We start from the raw sequence: 19,763 nt of genomic DNA on the forward strand, positions 1-19,763 counted from the left end.
CTTTAGATTCTGATTGTTGTTATTTAATTTTATGACTATTTGGTATATAAAAGATATTTTAGGTTAGACTGCTTTAGTATTTAAGTGAAAGATTCTAGTTACAGGTAAGCATATTAAATGAAAATTAGGATAATGAAGCTTCTTTTGAAAGTTAAATACTTTTGGAGTTTGAAGTTACAATGGATTTGAGCTCAGAAAATCATACCTTATTTTCTTTTGTAAATGAAATAAACCTCAATATTTTTATCAGCAAGTATAATTAAATACAAACATTAGTCATAATTGAAAGGTCAAGTGAAGATAATAAATGTTTGTAACACTGCAGGAGAAATTTGACTAAAACTAGGTTCATAGGTATTAAGGTAACAGGACAATTTTAATAATGTATTTGATCAAAAACATGTATTTTACTTTACATTCTCATTTCAGGGACCTTCTTTTCCTCCATTGTCTGAGTATGCTCCACCACCGAATCCAAACTCTGACCATCTAGTGGCTGCTAATCCGTTTGATGACAACTATAATACTATTTCCTATAAACCACTACCGTCGTCAAATCCATATCTTGGCCCTGGTTATCCTGGCTTTGGAGGTTATAGCACATTCAGAATGCCACCTCACGTTCCCCCAAGAATGTCTTCCCCATACTGTGGTCCTTACTCACTCAGGAACCAGCCACACCCATTTCCTCAGAATCCTCTGGGCATGGGTTTTAATCGACCTCATGCTTTTAACTTTGGGCCACATGATAATTCAAGTTTCAGTAATCCATCTTATAATAATGCACTAAGTCAGAATGTCAACATGCCTAATCAACATTTTAGACAAAATCCTGCTGAAAATTTCAATCAGATTCCTCCACAGAATATTAGCCAAGTTTCTAACCCCGATTTGGCATCTAACTTTGTTCCCGGAAACAATTCAAATTTTACTTCTCCATTAGAATCTAATCATTCTTTTATTCCTCCCCCAAACACTTTTGGGGGTCAAGCAAAAGCACCAGCCCCAAAACAAGACTTTACTCAAGGAGCAACCAAAAATGCTAATCAAAATTCCTCTGCTCATCCACCTCACTTGAATATGGATGACACAGTGAATCAGAGTAATATTGAATTAAAAAATGTTAATCGAAACAATGCAGTAAATCAAGAGAACAGCCGTTCAAGTAGCACTGAAGCCACAAACAATAATCATGCAAATGGGACGCAGAATAAGTCACGACAACCAAGAGGTGCAGCCGATGCCTGCACCACTGAGAAAAGCAATAAATCTTCTCTTCACCCAAGCCGTCATGGCCATTCATCTTCTGACCCAGTGTATCCTTGTGGAATTTGTACAAATGAGGTGAACGATGATCAGGATGCCATCTTATGTGAGGCCTCTTGTCAGAAATGGTTTCATCGGATCTGTACTGGAATGACTGAAACAGCCTATGGCCTCTTAACTGCAGAAGCATCCGCAGTATGGGGCTGTGATACCTGTATGGCTGACAAAGATGTCCAGTTAATGCGTACTAGAGAAACTTTTGGTCCATCTGCAGTGGGCAGTGATGCTTAATCACAGGCATTAACTAAAGTGGGTTTATTTTCCTGTGCATTACAGAAGTTCAGTGACACAAGATTTTAATGTTTTACATTATTTTTTTAAATGCACACACAAAAATATTATTTACATGTAAGTTTTTACTAATAATTCATTTCATTACTAGAGCAAATTTTGTATTGTCTTTGCCTGCTATCCTAAATGAGAATCATGTATATGGGGGTGCTTTAGAAACATTTATAAATATATGTTAGTTGTTACTTATCACAAACAAAAGCCTCTTGAAGCTTCAAAGTAGTATATAACAAATGTAGGCAAGTTTTAACTTTTAAAAGTTAAAATCATTGAAAAATGGATATGTAGTGCTGAACTTTGGTTGTACCATATTAAAGATTTAGTTCAGAAAGTTTATCTAGGATCCACTTAACATGTCTTCACAACATAATATATGTAACTGTAACATGGGGGAAAGTATACATTTTTATGGATTAAAAAAATAATAGTATGACACCAGATTTTTCCTTCACTAGGGTCTTTGGAAGTAATGAATTTCATATTTTCAAGTGAGTTTTCAGGATATTTGTTTGTACAGATACGAGACAGGTCTTAGCATATAGTAAATTCTCAGTAAGTATTTGTTGATTAACTTGTGGATGCTACCACATGAAACTGCTAATATTAGATCAGTTGAAAATTGACTGCAATTAGTAAAATTGGCATAACGTATGTTTCCAGTTGTGCTATATAGAATTATAGTATTATGCTCCTAATTTTCTTTGATATTGAGTTGTTTTATTATTGTTTATTGTTTACCAGAGAAATAAATACTATAGTATCCACAGAAGAATTGTGAATACTTTTTGTATAATTTTGAACTGGGACATAATGCAAATGAGGAAGGAAGAAATATCAATTTGGCCTCAGAGGGCTCTGCTAGCAAAAGAACTACTTAGTGTTCGTTTGAAAAATCTTGTTCTGGGGATCCGAATTTCAAAAATGAACTTTAGGGGAGATCAAAATCCATTTTAAACAAAGATCAATTAAGAGCCAAAGTGAAATCGAACTCAAAAACAACAAATTGAAGGCTTGCAGCAGACTTAAGGAGTTTCCGCTGTGACTGGGGAAAAGTATAAAAATGGACCTGAGTACCCTCTTGAGGGATGATCAAGCATGGAGACAGTTGGAAGTGTGCTTATTAAGATTCAAAACAGCGGAAATCCATTTTTGGAGCAGATCATAACCTGTGGCCAAAAAACAGTGTACTGTTTGACAACTAATAGTCATTTATACAATCGCTGGAGGCTGGTATCCCTAATGTATTGCCACCATTATCATTGCAACCAAAAAAATTCTGAAGGGTGTTTGATGATCTACAAAGGAGATAATTATTATTATTTAAACCCAAGTGAAACAATGATGGCAGCAGTGTATTATCAAGAAATTTAAATTATGCATGAAAAATGTGATTTAAAAACAATGTCCTTTGGTTAGCACAAGAAGCTACAGTTTTACAGACAAGGTCTCGACCTCACATGTCACAAGCCACTAAAGCAAAGTTAAGTGACTTGGGCTATGAAATTTTGTCATATCCTTTATCCACTGGACCTTTATCCAATAGACTACTATCTTTATCGTTTGGAGCTTTTGCTAAGAAACAACGCATTCCCCAATTGAGATGCAGTAACTAGAAGATGTGAACAATTTTTATGGTCTAACAAATGATGAATTTTATAAAACTTAAACCTTTAATATTCTGTTGGAAGAAAACTGTGCTCCTGATGCATATTTTGATTGAATAAAACTTATTTTTTTAACTACAGTGTTTTAATTTTGACCTACGAAAACAGCAATTTCATATGGTACAAGGTAATAATATAAGGTTTTCTCCATTTACCCTTGACTAGTTAGAGGTGAATACAAAATATTTTCCATAGTTGTAAAATATTTATCTTTACAATTTTAGGAAACAAAATGATATAAACTATACTTCTAGGTACTCCATGTGTGAAAACTTTACCAGTTGAAGCAGGTTAAAATGCAGTATTTTGGGCTGACAGACATTTGATGGTGTTCAGTAGCATACTTGAAGATCCCCTTTTACTTGGAATTTTTGTTAGACATACATCTCTAAATGTTTAAGGACCTAGTTTTGTTTTTCCTGAAAGTTAATGAGTGCTGATTCTTAATAAATGATGCACTGCATGCTGTATGCCTAGTCATAGCATCAGATCATGATTTATTATTACTCTGAATAGGGCTAGACAGATATTTACAGTAGAACTTTCCAATGTTCTCAGGAGTTAACACTTTACATGGTAGTATCTGAGTTGTGATCATTACTAAAACTGATTATGCAGTTTCTTAAACTCTTTATCTCTTTAAGTTTCAGTAGTTAGCTGTTTTTGTGAAAATGAAATAGCCTCTCCCAAGCTAGTCTAAAGGTATTTGTTATGTAATGTGATTCATTTTCCGTTTCCACATAGTTGTTTTTAAAGACCTGCAAACAGGTCAATTTTTATTCAGGTGTTTAGGTCTTCAAAGCACCTAACTTTAAATAAGAATCTGGAAATATTCAACAGAAAAACTCATGATTCATTCTGACAGTGAATCATAGCCAAACTACAACCATAGTTGATAAAAAGTGTTCATGTGTTTGAGTTCATTTTCTGACAAGTTCTACATCTGTGTCTACATAACGCTAAGTCAAAAGTTATATAGATGCTTTTAGATGGAAAAAGTGATGAACTATAAGAATAGCCAGATGATAATTTGTCTGAAGGAAGGCTATTATACAAACTGAAATGACTTCTTAGGACAAATGATAAACTGCCTTCAACTTTAAAAATATGCAGTGATGGAAAAAAACACAGGTGGAATTGTACGTTTTTTGGTGTAATCCTTTTCCTTCACTGAAAGTCCTCAACACACACACACACACACACACACACACCAGTTTCTCCTACATCCTTGAGTTTTGCTGAAGTTCGACCCAGGTAACTATCAGTATCACCAAAGCCAGGTTATTGACAGAAAGGTGGGTTTTGTTTTGTTTTGTTTTGTTTTGCTTGAGACAGAGTCTTGCACTGTTGCCTGGGCTGGAGCACAGTGGCGTCATCTCAGCTCAGTGCAGCCTCCACCTCCTGGTTCAAGCAATTCTCCTGCCTCAGCCTCCCGAGTAGCTGGGATTACAGGTGCCCACCACCACACCCAGCTAATTTTTGTATTTTTAGTAAAGACAGAGATCACCACTTTGGCCAGGCTGGTCTCAAACTCCTAACCTCAAGTGATCTGCCCGCCTCAGCCTCCCCAAGTGCTGGGATTACAGGCGTAAGCCATCACACCCAGCCAGACAGAAAATTTAAAAAAAAATCAGTTTCTTTCTCAGAACTTGATTTACTCGTGCACTAGACAATTTCTGGTCCACAGGCTTCTAGGTGTTACTTGACTCACTAATACTGAAACAGCTTAGCTTGTGAAAGATAAATTATTCTTCAGATAGAGTGCTTAGAATTAGATTTGTGATCAGTGTTTTCCTTTTGTGTGAAATACTTTAGAGTACTTCTATTATCATTCTTGTTACCCAGATTAGAAGGTTATATACATAAAACTGAAGATTTTCTTGTACTAGTGCTTATTCTTCATAGATAAACACAATGTAAAGAAATCTCGTTTTTTTGGTGGTTTGTTTTAGAGTCCTAACTCTGCCTAGTTGCAGAAAAAAAAACCTCTTAATAGTATGGGTCATCATGAAATCTGCCAACTTTAATCCAAATAAGTATCAAGAGTCTTCATTCAATATTCTTTCAAACTTGTCTTGAACAAATTAGAGTTTTAGCACTTACTGTTCAATGTACTATAGTAATAGTATTTAATAGAAAATATATAAGCAATGATTTTTTAAAAGGGAGTTCTCAAGAGTTTTGCATTTCTTTCTGCAGTATATAGAGGTTTCATATGCATGAACATTTGTGCTGTTTTATATTTTTTTCAATTAAAAAATGTTTAAAAGTATCCAGGATCCCAAAGTTCATTTGTAAATAGTGGCTTGGAACTCTACACAATAGGGAAGCTCCTAAAGGCTCATTTAAACCATAATCTAGTTAAATAGTATCATGCTGAGCTCTCAGTTTTCTTTAGGAAACCTATCAATCAATGTAGGAGGGAGAAAGAAACAGAGGTCTTGTCTTTTTCCTGATGTGATTAGGAAGTTATTTGTTATGGGTTTCTTTGCATTTGCCCTCTTACCATGCTAAACTCTGGTGAAATTTATAAGCAGGCTTGTCTTTTCCCCTCCTGAATGCTCTGTGCTTCAACGTTTTATATTTTTCCTCCCCTCAGAAATCCTGTGTCTTTGTGTGACAGTGATAGGCTAGACTTTAAGAGAAAAGCATTTTCTACTAAGGTATGAATGAAGATAGTGAGAAAAGTGTCACTAAATTTCTTTTTTAAAAAAGGATATTTATTAAGAATGCATCATTACTTTCTAACATTTCAGACAATATGACCACATTTCAGATACTGTGGAAAGCAGTACTTTTAGTGAATTAGATGGTACTGTCTGAGGGTACTTTCCGTTTCCTTTAGGTTCTTGTGACTTTTCACCACTTCCTCTCCTCTAATTCTGAACTTGGAGATTTTCTTCTCATTTCTAACTTTTAGTAACTCGTTCTATTCAATAGAGCATTACAAAAGTCACATCTGCATCTTCCTACCTGTGGGACAGTGATGGGAATTTGGAAGCACGTCTGGAGCAAAGAGGCTAGGGATAGCATTAACATATCCCAAGACAAGTGCTGTAGGGGAAATAAAGGAAAGACCGTGGCCAGGTATATGCCAGGCATTAATACACCAGAGGTTGCCTATATTTAATTTAAAACTTTTAATGAAACTCAATGGATAAGCATCATCTTTGTCATATTTTATCAATAATACTTAACTTGCAATTATATTAAAACTTAAATACCTGTACCTTTATTGTTCTGTAGATGTGTAGATGATGTTGCTTGTTTGTCAAAATATTATCTTTTATAAAAGAAAGTCCTGCTTCTTATCATGATGTATGTGACTTAAATGATTGTTTCATATTAAAACTATTTCTTCCTTATGTACTGTTTACATATACCTCTTTTTGGGATATTAGTTCAGTACTTTTATACAAATCTGAGTGTGTTCCACATTGGTGACATGTATTTTTGCAGTAATTTTTTGTTTTGTTCTTAGAGCATGTCTAAAGTAACACATGCACTAGTGCTGTGGTCTGTGGCAAAATTACTGTAATTCAAATTGGAAAAAAAAATGTTTCCAGACTTTGTCCAACATTTATTCCTATGGCAAAGGAAATTACTATGTAATACTAATTACTTCTTATGCTGGTATGTTTTAAGCTACTCTATGAAGTATGTGAAACATCAATATTTATGCATTAATAGATGGCCTTTCAAATGGGAGAGGGGTAAATTATGGTGTTATCAGCTCATGACATGTGTAATACAATAAATCTTAAAATTTTTATCTTCGACTTACAGGTATAATTTACTAAATAATTATCTTAAATGGCAGTATGTATTACGATTTTTTAGCCCATACTACTAAAATTATATAGTAAACTTTGAACTTATGCTGATATCTCCCAACCAAAAAAGACATCATTCACTTCTTCGTAACCAAAATAAGTCGTACTGTGATATTTATCTTCATTTATTAAGACTTGATTAAGATACCATAAGACTCCTCTAATTTACCTGGAATTTTTAACCATTAGTTCAGAGACTTAAATGCTGTTTACTTTGTACTAAATGATGAAAGGATTTGGTAATAAAGGTTATCATCAGGATTTTAAAGAAAAATGTTTAATCTTGAAGACAAATTTTTAAACTTTATTTTAGAGGTGTTTACTTAAGAATAGTAATTTTAAAACATTATTATCTTGTCATTAAGACAAATACTCAAAAGAATTGTAATAAGTAATACTTGGCCAATGCAAATTTGTATATTTGAAATTCTATGCTTGAAAGAAAAAAATGAATGCTTGTGAGTGCTTAAACTGCGTATCTTTTTAAAAATTCAAATTTTAGACATATCAGTTTAAATTATCCTGAATTAATAAGGTTTTACTATATCAATGATGTATATTACAAAATGTCTACATATGTTATGTTAATGATATCTCTGTACTTCACCATTTCGGCATGGTTATGGTATATTTTGTACTTTGGATTGTTGACTGTTGATAGGATTCATATAGCAATAAATCTGACTCAATATTTTTTAAAATGCAGATAACATACTGTATCATCATCCTATTATATTTGACTTGAATGCCCAAAATTTTCATAGGTCTAGATGTTAAAAATTTAGTATTACATGTTAGGGATTTATTTTTGTCTTCTGTTTTCACATACAATTTTTTAGAACTAGGTCTGTTTCAATTTAGATCATAGAAGTTTAAAGAAGTATTAATTCATGAATTGTATTGTGGAAAAATTTAAAGTATGAAATGACTAGATTACCCCAAATTGTTTTCTTTTTAAATGTGGTTAATGACCAGGTTACAATTTTCAGACAAATAAAATTGGCTTAATAACTGATTTGAATATAGTAGATAATGGATAGTTTGACTCGTTAAGGGCTTCCAAGTGTTAAACAAATGCATTCTCGATTCTGAATTACGTCATAGTGACTACTTAAATAATGGTAAGCCAATTCTCCTTTTTGAGATATTTAACACAATTTGCCTCTTCTGATCCCATTCCTTTCTTCCCTAAAAACCATGCTAGAATTTAAAATTGGAAGTGTTTCATTTGTCATCTACATTTTAGTTTTTTTATTCTATAGATAAGTAATAAGACAAGTAGATGTTCTGCTGTCAAGACAGTCCATGTTATTGTTGGCCATTCTTTTCAGGGATAATGCTTAATGTCATTTGTGCGTTGTATAAGGAATGTTGTTTATCAGTATATAGACCTACCATTAGTAGAAGTGATGTATGGCAGGCTTTCTTGAATAATATGTATTGTAAGTTTGTTTCCTATAGTGTTATTATGCGTCAGATTCTTTTAAATAAAGCTAGTTTTTAAAGAGAAAAATAACTTTTTTAAGTGTTTGACTTTCGTCAGGATACAAGTAAGTGTGAGAATCTTGGCTATGGGTGAGAGATGCCCAGTGTAACATCAAGCAGGGAATAGCCTACAATTTACCAGTGTAATTTTATACTGAAGAGCGAATCAGAATTTTTAGTCAGGACTTGCTGTATACATATTTTTCCTGTGAAGTTTATTCACAAAACTGAGTCCTGGATTTCCTTAAAAAATTGTATTATATACCTACTTTGATTTTAACAATTTGGGACTTCAGTTGTGTTAATAAAAATTATTTGCAAAAGAATTTTACAACTTCAGCAGCTTAATGATCCCTGGGGCAGAGACACTATTGTAGCAAATATTTTTTTTTTTTTTTTTGAGACGGAGTTTCGCTCTTGTTGCCCAGGCTGGAGTGCAATGGCGCGATCTCGGCTCACCGCAACCTCCGCCTCCTGGGTTCAGGCAATTCTCCTGCCTCAGCCTTCTGAGTAGCTGGGATTACAGGCATGCGCCACCATGCCCAGCTGATTTTTTGTATTTTTAGTAGAGACGGGGTTTCACCATGTTGACCAGGATGGTCTCGATCTCTTGACCTCGTGATCCACCCGCCTCGGCCTCCCAAAGTGCTGGGATTACAGGCTTGAGCCACCGCGCCCGGCCCGTAGCAAATATTAAGAACAAACTTGCGGCTGGACGAGGTGGCTCATGCCTGTAAGCATTGCACTTTGGGAGGCCAAAGTGGTGGATCACCTGAGGTCAGAAGTTTGAGACCAGCCTAGCCAATATGGTGAAACCCTGTCTCTACTAAAAATACAAAAATCAGCCAGGCATGGTGGTACCTGCCTGTAATTCCAGCTGTTTAGGAGGCTGAGGCTCGAGAATCGCTTGAATCCAGGAGGCGGAGGTTGCAATGATATAGTGAGCTAAGACAGAAAAAGAAAGAAAAGGAAGGAAGTAAAAGAAAGAGAAAGGAAGGAAGGAAGGGAGAGAGGAGGGGGAGAGAGAGAAAACAAACTTGCTTGAATGTTAAGACCTCCAAAGTTTGTTTGAAACAACCATCAGTTGCCTTGAGTCTGTTACATAAAAAGAGGCTAAATGAAATAATGTGTCAATTGATGCAAGCTTGGCATTATACGTAAGAGGTGATAATAAGATGAAATTATCTCAAGGTAAAATTTGAATGCATGAAATTTCAAATTAAACTAATAGGAAAAATAAAAATACGTGTATCTTCCTGAAGTAGCGAGAATATACATATGGAATTCTTATCAAATGGCATTATTAATTGATGCTCTTAAGTTATTTCCTGTATTTTAAACATGTAGCAGTGATAAATATGAAAAGATAAAATTGAGCTCAAAACCATGCTAGGTGCTAGGCTGGGCGTGGTGGCTCAAGCCTGTAATCCCAGCACTTTGGGAGGCTAAGGCAGGCAAATGACAAGGTCAATAGATAGACCATCATGGCCAACATTGTGAAACCCTGTCTCTACTAAAAATACAAAAATTAACTGGGCGTGGTGGCAGGTGCCTGTAATCCCAGCTACTCAGGAGGCTGAGGCAGGAGAATTGTTTGAACCCAGGAGGCAGAGGTTGCAGTGAGTTGAGATCACTGCACTCCAGCCTGGTGATAGAGCAAGAAAACAAAACAAAACAAAGCCATGCTAAATATATCCAGGGACGAGTAATATTGTACAGAAAAAAGCATAAGCCATGGTGAAGCAGCAGCCTGCCTCTTGAGTTCACAAGCAGAAACTTGGAGTCAGAAATTCTGATCTGACAAGGTAATGAGGGCTAAACATTTTTAAACGAGATGCAGTAACAGGGCTGAATGGGAAATTATAGCTTTAGATTATTTTTAAGCCCAAAATATAATGAGCTAAGTACTGATCTCAAGAGAATAAGAAAACAACAAACTAGAAAGTAGAAGGAAGGAAATAATAGGAAATAAAATAGGAAAACACCGGAGAGGAATAGTAAGACCATAAATGAGTTATTTAAACAATAAAGATGAGGCCAGGAGTGGTGGCTCACGCCTGTAATCCCAGCACTTTGGGAGACAGAAGTGGAAGGATTGCTTGAGCCCAGGAGTTCAAGACCAACCTGGGCAACATAGGGAGACCCTGTCTCTACAAAAAATTGTTTTAATTAGCTAAGCATGGTGTTGCACACCTGTGATCTCAATTACTCAGGAGCCTGAGGTGGGAGTATTGCTTGAGGCCAGGAGGTTGAGGTTGCACTGGGCCTTGATCATGCTGCTACACTCCAGTCTGGGCAACAGAACAAGACACTGTCTCCAAAAAAAAAAAAAAATTAGAGCCTGTGATCAGACCAATTTTTTTTTTTTTTTGAGACAGACTCTGTCACTCAGGCTGGAGTGCAGTGATGTGATCTCATGAGGTCAAATAATTCTTATGCCTCAGCCTCCCGAGTAGCCAGGATTACAGGTGCATGCCGCCATGCCCGACTAATTTTTGTATTTTTAGTAAAGATGGGGTTTCACTACGTTGGCTAGGCTGGTCTTGATGGTCTTGAACTCCTGAACTCAAGTGATCTTCCCGCCTCAGCCTCCCAGAGTGCTGGGATTACAGGCATGAGCACCGTGCCTGGATGAAATTCATTTTTTTAATGGTAGGCAGAAATATCAGGAATGAAAATGGAGGCTAGCATAGCACTGTTTTAAGCTAGGGCTGAGCTGGGATTTCTCTCTACTGCTGTACCACTTGTGAAAAGAAGCTAAAAAATCTACCTTCAAATGATAACTGGGGCTCTAATTTATAGGAAGATGCAGGCCTAAGGGATAGAAATACACAGTTTTTAAAATTTACAGAGTTGGTAACTGGTTTACAATATGAAGAAAGAATTGAAGCAGTGAATTAGCATATAATACCTCGCTGAATTGGGGTCCCTAAGACATAAATTTGAGGCAACCCAAAATCGCTAGAAAGAGAAGGATGAACACAGAGGAAATAAAGATAAAAGAAGGGAACAAAAAAGACACTCTAAATCAAAATTTCTGAACACATGAGATCTGATGTAGGAAAACCAGCTAACCAACTCCTTTCGAAATTTCAATCCACTCAAGGTGAAAATAATGGAATAACCTGAAACTTTAAGATAAGTTCGCTTAGGATTCTGAAAGGTACGCTAAACAATAAAACAGAAATGATGAAACCCAAATAAGTAGACATTAATCCATTCAATATTTACCATCTTCTATGTTCAGGCACTCTTCTAGATGCTAGAACTATAGCAGTAAATAGACAAAAATCATACTCATGAAGTTTTTATTCTAATGATACGGACAGTAAAAGTGTAAGTGTAGTTAAGAAATAAAGGGAATGGGAATAAGAAGTGCTGGGCTGATGGGACAGGAGGTACAAAGAAGTTTATACTTTTTAATAGCTCAATGAAAAGACGTTTAAGTAATGGCTTAACGGAGTAAGAGAGAAGTCATGGAGGTAACTGGGGAAGAGAATTCCAAACAAAGGTAACAGTAGGTACAACGATCCTGTGGCAGGAGCATGATTAGCATATTTCAAATATTCCAGCCAGTGTGGCTGGACTAAAGTGAACAAGAGGAGGAATAAAATGAGATGGAATCAGAAAATTAGCAGGAAACCAAGTCATGTATAACTTTGTAGGTCATTGTAAGGTTCTTGGCTTTTATTCTGATCCCATCATCTTGAGAAAATAACTAGTTGGGAAGCTGTCTAGAAATCCAGTTGAGAGGTGATGTGACTTGAACCACTTTCTGTTAGGAAAGAACTAGTTGGGAAGCGATCTAGAAATCCAGATTAGAGAGGATGAGATTTGAAAACTCTATAGCAGTAAGGGGAGTGAAAAGCGGATCTTGTTTTGTCTTGATTCAAACAACTGTAAAAACGTAACTGGGGAAATCTGACTGTGAGCTGTAGTTATATGACATGGGGAATTGTTTTAGTTTTGCTTTATGTATAATGATGTGTTTATGCAAGAAACTGCCTACCATTTTAATAGATACAGACTGCATCTATTTATAATTCTGCATTTTCTTTAAAATATTGTTGGAAAAGAAAACAAGAACCAAAAAAGAAAATCCTTAAGAATGTTTAAGATTTAAACATTTTCAAAAATGATCTAATGATCATATATAGCATGTTCAAAGGTAGCTGAAACATGCTAGTTCCTTGTCTCAAGAAGTATGTAGAAATACTGAATAATTCCAGATTTTGTTAGAAAAAATTTTAGTGATTTATATAGTAAAAAAGTCACAATTTAAAAAATATTCATCATAACTGTGCTATTTAAGTCACAACTCAAAGAATATACATAAAATACAGTTTGTAAACCAGCAGAGGAAAAACAGAATATGGGAAACTTTATCAAGCTTTGCCCTATTCACTTTCTTTTTCATCTCCTTTTCGGAAAAGAAGACAGAAAAGGAGATGAAAAAGAAAGTAATGAGGACAATAAACAAAAAACACACAAAACCAAATCTATCCAGTGGTTTCAATAAGTGGAAATTGATTAAATTCACCTGATAATGTCAGATCAAGCATTCAATGATATTCATTAAATGGAAATGCTAAATTGATCGCAATATTAAGTAAAAAATTATAAAAACTAGGTTATATGCAGAATTATCACAATTAAAAAATATATATTTATATACATCTATGTAGAAATAAAAGTCTGGAGTAATTGTCTGCCAAAATGTTAACTGTGGTTATCCTTGGGAAGTGGAAATATGGATAATTATTTTCCTTGTATTATCAACAATAAACATATATTCCTTTAGTCACCAGAAAACATATATTTTTTTAAAGTAAAGAGACAGGAAAAGGTATACCAGAAAAGTACTAATCAAAGAAATATAGCAATGTTAATATCAGAAAAAATAGAATTTAAGGCAAAAGCAATTAATAAGGATAATTTTTTTATAATGTAATGTAGTTTAGTTTTTAAACTGAATTGCAGTAAAGCCTGTATTTTGCAGAAATAATATGATAGAAGGGAATTTTATAATTATTTTATGTTATTTTTATAAATATTTTTAAATTTTGTTATACATTTAGTAGTGTTCTTTTAAAGCATTGTCAGTATCAAGATATCAGTATATATTTTATAACTTACATGAAATAGAAGTACATAGTTATATATACCATTTATTTATTTTGTTCAACTAATTAAATTTTTTAACTTTTAAGTGCAGGGATACATGTGCAGGTTTTTTATATAGGTAAACTCATGTCATAGGAGTTTGTGTACAGATTATTTCATCACCAGCTATTAAGTCTAGTAGCCGTTAGTTATTCTTTCTAATCCTCTCCCTCCTCCCACCTTCCACCTTCCAATAGGCCTCAGGGTCTGTTGTTCCCCTCTATATGTTCATGTATTCTTATCATTTATCTCCTGTGAGAACATGCAGTATTTGGTTTTCTGTTCCTATGTTAGTTTGCTAAGGATAATGACCTCTAGCTCCTAACATGTTCCTGCAAATGACACAATCTCATTCTTTTTGATGACTGCATAGTATTCCATGGTGTATATGTACCACATTTTCTTTATCCAGTCTATCGTTGATGGCATTAATGGGCATTTAGATTGATTCCATGTCTTTACTATTGTGAACGTGTGCATGTGTCTATATGATAGAATAATTTATATTCCTTTGGGTATATACACAGTAAAAGGATTGCTGGGTTGAATAGTAGTTCTCTTTTTAGGTATCTGAGGAATCAGCACATTGTTTTCCATAATGATTGAACTTATTTACACTTTCACCAATGGTGTGTATAAGCATTCCTTTTTCTCTGCAACCTTGCCAACAGCTGTTATTTTTTGACTTCTTAATGATAGCTATCCTGACTGAAGTGAGATGGCATCTCATCGTGGTTTTGAGTTGCATTCCTCAAAGATCAGTGATATTAAGCTTTATTTCATATGTTTGTTGGCTGCACATACATCTTGTTTTAAAAAGTGTCTGTTCATGTCCTTTGCCTGGTTTTTAATGGGGTTGTTTTTTTTTTTTTTCCTTGCAACTTTGTTCAGGTTCCTTTTATAGATGCTGGGTATTAGACCTTTGTCAGATGTATAGTTTGCAAAACTTTTCTCCCATTTTATAGGTTGTTTGTTTATTTTATTGATAGTTCTTTTTGCTGTGTAGAAGCTCTTTAATTATATCCCATTTGTCAATTTTTGCTTTTGTTGCAATTGCTTTTGGCATCTTTGTCCTGAAATCTTTACCCATTCCTATTTCCAGAATGACATTCCCTAGGTTGTCTTCCAGGGTTTTTATTATTTTGGGATTTACATTTAAGTCTTTAATCCATCTCAGTTGATTTTATAATGTGGTCTAAGGAAGGGCCCCAGTTTCAGTCTTCTGCATAGGACCAGCCAGTTATCCCAGCATCATTTATTAAAGCACTTCCTATTGAATAGGGAGTCCTTTCCCCATTGCTTATTTTTGTTGACTTTGTAGAAGATCAGATAGTTGTAAATGTGTGGCATTATTTCTGGTCTCTATTCCATTCCATTGGTCTTTATGTCTATTTTTGTACCAGTACCATGCTGTTTTGGTTACTGCAGCCCTGTAATATATTTTGAATTAGTAGCATGATTTATCCAGCATTGTTCTTTTTGCTTAGAATTGCCTTGGCTATCCAGGTTCTTTCTTGGTCCCATGTGAGTTTTAAAATAGTTTTTTCTAGTTCTGTGAAGAATGTCTTCAGTAGTTTGATTAGAATAGCATTGAATCTATAAATTGCTTTGGGTGGTATGGCCATTTTAATGATATTGATTCTTCCTATCATTGAGCGTGGAATGGATTTTCATTTGTTTGTGTCATCTGCAATTTCTCTGAGCAGTGTTTTGTAGTTCTCCTTGTAGAGATCCTTCACCTCCCTGGTTATCTGTATTCCTAGATATTTTATTCTTTTTGTGACAACTGTGAATGGGATTGCGTTCCTGATTTGGGTCTCAGCTTGACTGTTGTTGTTGATTAGAAATGCTAGTAATTTTTGTACATTGATTTTGTATCCTGAGGCTTTGCTGAAGTTATCAGCTGAAGGAGCTTTTGGTTGAGAATATGGGGTTTTCTAGATATAGAATCATGTCATCTGCAAACAGGGATAGTTTGACTTCCTCTCTTCCTATTTGGATGCCGTTTATTTCTTTCTCCTGACTGATTGCTCTGGCCAGGACATCCGGTACTATGTTGATAGGAATGGTTAGACAAGCATCTTTGTCTTGTACTGGTTTTCAAGGGGAATGCTTCCAATTTTGCTCATTTGGTATGATATTAGTTGTGGGTTTGTCATACATAGCTCTTAATATTTTGAAGTATATTCTTTCAATATCTAGTTTAGTGAAGAGTTTTGAACATAAAGGAATGTGGAATTTTATTGAAAACTTTTCTGCGTCTATTATGATGATCATGTGTTTTTTGTCTTTAGTTCTCTTTTATGTGATGAATCACATTTATTGATTTGTGCATGTTGATCCAAACTTGCATTCCAGGGATAAAGCCTACTTTTGGATGTGCTGCTGGATTTGGTTTACCACTATTTTGTTGAGGACTTTTGCATCAATGGCTATCAAGGATATTGTCCTGCAGTTTACATTTTTTGTTGTGTCTCTGCTAAATTTTGGTATCATGATGCGGCTGGCCTCATAGAATGAGCTAGAGAGGAGCTCCTGCTTTTCAATTGTTTGGAATTGTTTCAGCAGAAATGGCATCAGCTTTTCTTTATGCATCTGGTAGAATGCAGCTGTGAATCATCTAGTTCTGAACTTTTTTTGGTTGGTAGGCTATATATTACTAATTCAATTTTGTAGCTTGTTATTGGTGTGTTCAGGAATTCAGTTTCTTCCTGGATCAGTCTTGGGCAGGTATATGTGTCCAGGAATTTATCCATTTCTTCTAGATTTTTCAGTTTATGTGCGTAGAAGTGTTCATAATATTCTGTTATGGTTGTTTGTATTTCTGTGAAATCAGTGGTAATATCTCCTTTGTTGTTTTTTATCGTGTTTATTTGGATCTTCTCTCTTTTCTTCTTTATTAGTCTAGCTAGTGGGCCTCATATTTAATTACTTTTCTCAAAAAACCAACTTCTGAATTTGTTCATCTTTTGAATGATTTTCATGTCTCAATTTCCTTGATTGAGTCCTAGAGATTCTGGTATATTGTATCTTTGTTCTCAATGGTTTCAAAGAACTTCTTGATTTCTGCCTTAATTTCATTATTTACTCAAAAGTCATTCAGGAGCAGGTTGTTCAATTTCCATATAAAAGTATGACTTTGAGCAAATTTCTTAGTCTTGATTGCTAATTTGATTCTGCTGTGATCCTAGAGAGTGGTTGTTATGATTTCAGTTCTTTTGCATTTGCTGAGGAGTGTTCTGTGTCTGATTATGTGATCAGTTTCAGAGTATGTGCCATGTAGGGGTGAAAAGAATGTATTATTCTTTTGCTTTTGGGTGGGGAGCTCTGTGGGTGTCTATCAGGTCCATATGATCTAGCACTGAGTTCAGGTCCTGAACATCTTTGTTAATTTTCTGCCCTGATGACCTAATACTGTTAATGGGTGTTTAAGTCTCCCACTATTATTGTGTGGGAGTCTAAGTCTCTTTGCAGGTCTCTAAGAACTTTCTTTATGAATCTGGGTGCTCCTATGTTGGGTGCATATATATTTAAAATAGATCTTGTTGAATTGAACCCTTTACCATAATGTAATGTCCTTCTTTGTTCTTTTTGGTTTTTATAGTCCTAATTTCAGACAAAACAGAGTTTAAACCAAGACTGTTTTGTCTGAAATTCGGACTGCAACTTCTGCTTTTTTCTGTTTTTCATTTGCTTGTATTAGATTTTCCTCCACCCCTTTATTTTGGGCCTATGGGTGTCATTACATGTGAGCTGGTTCTCTTGAAAATAGCATACCAATGGGTCTTGGTTCTTTATCCAGCTTGCCATTCTGTGTCTTTTAATTGGGGCATTTAGCCCATTTACATTCAAGGTTGGGTATTGATACGTGTGGATTTGACCCCCTCTTCATGATATTAACCAGTTATTTTACAGACCAGTTTGTGTGGTTGCTTTATGGTGTCATTGGTCTATATATCTAAGTGAGTTTTTCTAGTAGCTAGTAATGGTCTTTCCTTTCTATATTTAGTGCTTCCTTCAGGAGCCTTTCTGTATTAGTCCACTGTCATGCTGCTATAAAGAACTGCCTGAGACTGGGCAATTTATAAACGAAAGACGTTTTGCCAGGTGTGGTGGCTCATGCCTATAATCGCAGCACTTTGGGAGGTCGAGATGGGTGGATTACTTGAGGTCAGGAGTTCGAAGGCAGCCTGACCAACATTGTGAAACCCCATCTCTACTAAAAATACAAAAAAAAAAGTTAGCTGGGTGTGGTGGCAGGTGCCTGTAATCCCAGCTACTTGGAAGCTGAGGCAGGAGAATCACTTGAACCTGGGAGGCAGAGGTTGTGGTGAGCCAAGATTGCACCACTGCCCTCCAGCCTCTGCAACAGAGCAAGACTCCATCTCAAAATAAATAAATAAAATAAAGAGATTTAATTAACTCACAGTTCCACATGGCTGGGGAGACCTCAGGAAACACAATCATGATGGACGCAGAAGAAACACGTCCTCCTTCACATGGTGGCAGGAAGGAGAAATGCCAAGCAAAGGGAGAAAATCTCTTTATAAAACTATCAGATCTCATGAGAACTCACTATCATAAGATCATCATGGGGAAACTGCCTCATGATTCAATTATCTCCACCTGGTCCTGCCTTTGACATGTGGGGATTATTACAATTCATGGTGAGATTTGGATGGGGACACAGAACCAAACCATGCCACCTTGTAAGGCAGTTCTGGTGGTAATAAATTCCCTGAGCATTTGCTTCCCTGAAAAGGTTTTTATTTCTCCTTCACTTATGTAGCTTAGTTTGGCTGATATGAAATTCTGGGTTGCAATTTCTTTTCTTTAATAATGTTGAATATCGGCCCCCAGTCTTTTCTTGCTTGTAGGATTTCTGCTGAGAGGTCTGCTTCCCTTTGAGGGTAACCTGATCTTTCTCTCTAGCTGTCCTTAACATTTTTTCTTTCATTTTGACATTGGAGAATCTGAGGATTATATGTCTTGGGTATGATCTTCTTGTGAAGCATCTTACTGGCTGTTAAAACGCATGCTGTTAATGAAGAGACCCCCCCAAACAAACTTTGTGTGAGCAACATGGCTGTTTTTTAACCTGGGTATGGTTGGGCTGAGTCCAAAAAGGGAGTCAGCAAGGGCATAGGGATAGGAGTTGGTTTTAGAGGTTTGGAGTAAACAGTGGAAAGTTACAGAAGTAACTTTAGCATGGTTTTTTGTAAGCTGGGAGAGGGTCATAGGTTTGGGAGCTGGGAAGGGGGTCGTAGGGTGTGGAGTCACAAGGTTGACCAAGGTCAGTTACAAAGTCCAATGGCCTTGTCAATTGAGACTGGAATAAGAAACAATAGAAGAAGATCTCAGGTTAGTTAGGTGCCGCAGGGGTTGATCGTTCTTCCTTCCAGCTATTCCAGAAGGCCCTCCCGAGGTGTACGTGCAGGTCACGGGGGTCGCCATGCCCAACCATGGCACAGTCAGACCATACATTCCTGTCTTTTTATATTAGTAAGATAAAGGAAAAAGAAATTAAGAGTGGAGGGCAGTGGAATATTAGGAAGGCTGGCACAGAGGGGTGATGGGGCAATGTTTCCCAGGGCTTCTTTAAGTGGGATTGGGGGTGGCGTGGAAACCTAAAAATGGGAAAGAATTTAGAGTGCTGGGAGATTGCAGGACAAGGGGTGATATTGTGGGGTTGTTAGAAGGAGCATTTGTTCTATTGACTGATTGGTTATTGCTTGTATACATTTTGTAGGAATTGAGAGATTAATTGAAAAGCAAGGGGTCAAATAAGAGAAGGAGATAGTATCAGAGGACTAAGGATTGGAAGAAACCATGGCTCCCAGTTAGAGAGTGTCCAGCCGACCCAGCAGGGTCCAGAATAGCCATTTGCTTGATTAGCAAGCTTTTGGGCTCTGTCTTTTAATTTATTGGTGGCATCATATATGAGGCCAGACTGGTTTACATAAAAACAACATTCTTCGTTTGGGAATAGGCAAAGACCTCC

General features: G+C 35.9%; 1 protein-coding gene across 3 annotated transcripts in view; it reads left to right on the top strand.

Moving 5' to 3' along the window:
* The window catches only part of PYGO1 (pygopus family PHD finger 1), a 48,796-nt gene extending 40,169 nt beyond the window's left edge, over window positions 1-8,627 (top strand). For 2 of the 3 annotated variants that reach the window (XM_032297379.1, XM_032297378.1), the window contains exon 3: window positions 430-8,627. In XM_032297379.1, coding sequence (XP_032153270.1) covers window positions 430-1,557 — 1,128 coding nt within the window. In that variant the 3' untranslated portion in view covers window positions 1,558-8,627. The remainder of the gene's footprint in view (window positions 1-429) is intronic. The other variant, XM_032297380.1, reaches the window with a different exon arrangement.
* The last annotated feature ends 11,136 nt before the right edge of the window (window positions 8,628-19,763 follow it).

The sequence above is a fragment of the Sapajus apella genome, unplaced genomic scaffold, assembly GCF_009761245.1.
Source record: "Sapajus apella isolate SASKATOON/1434 unplaced genomic scaffold, GSC_monkey_1.0 scaffold37, whole genome shotgun sequence".
In the NCBI taxonomy this organism is placed as follows: domain Eukaryota; kingdom Metazoa; phylum Chordata; class Mammalia; order Primates; family Cebidae; genus Sapajus; species Sapajus apella.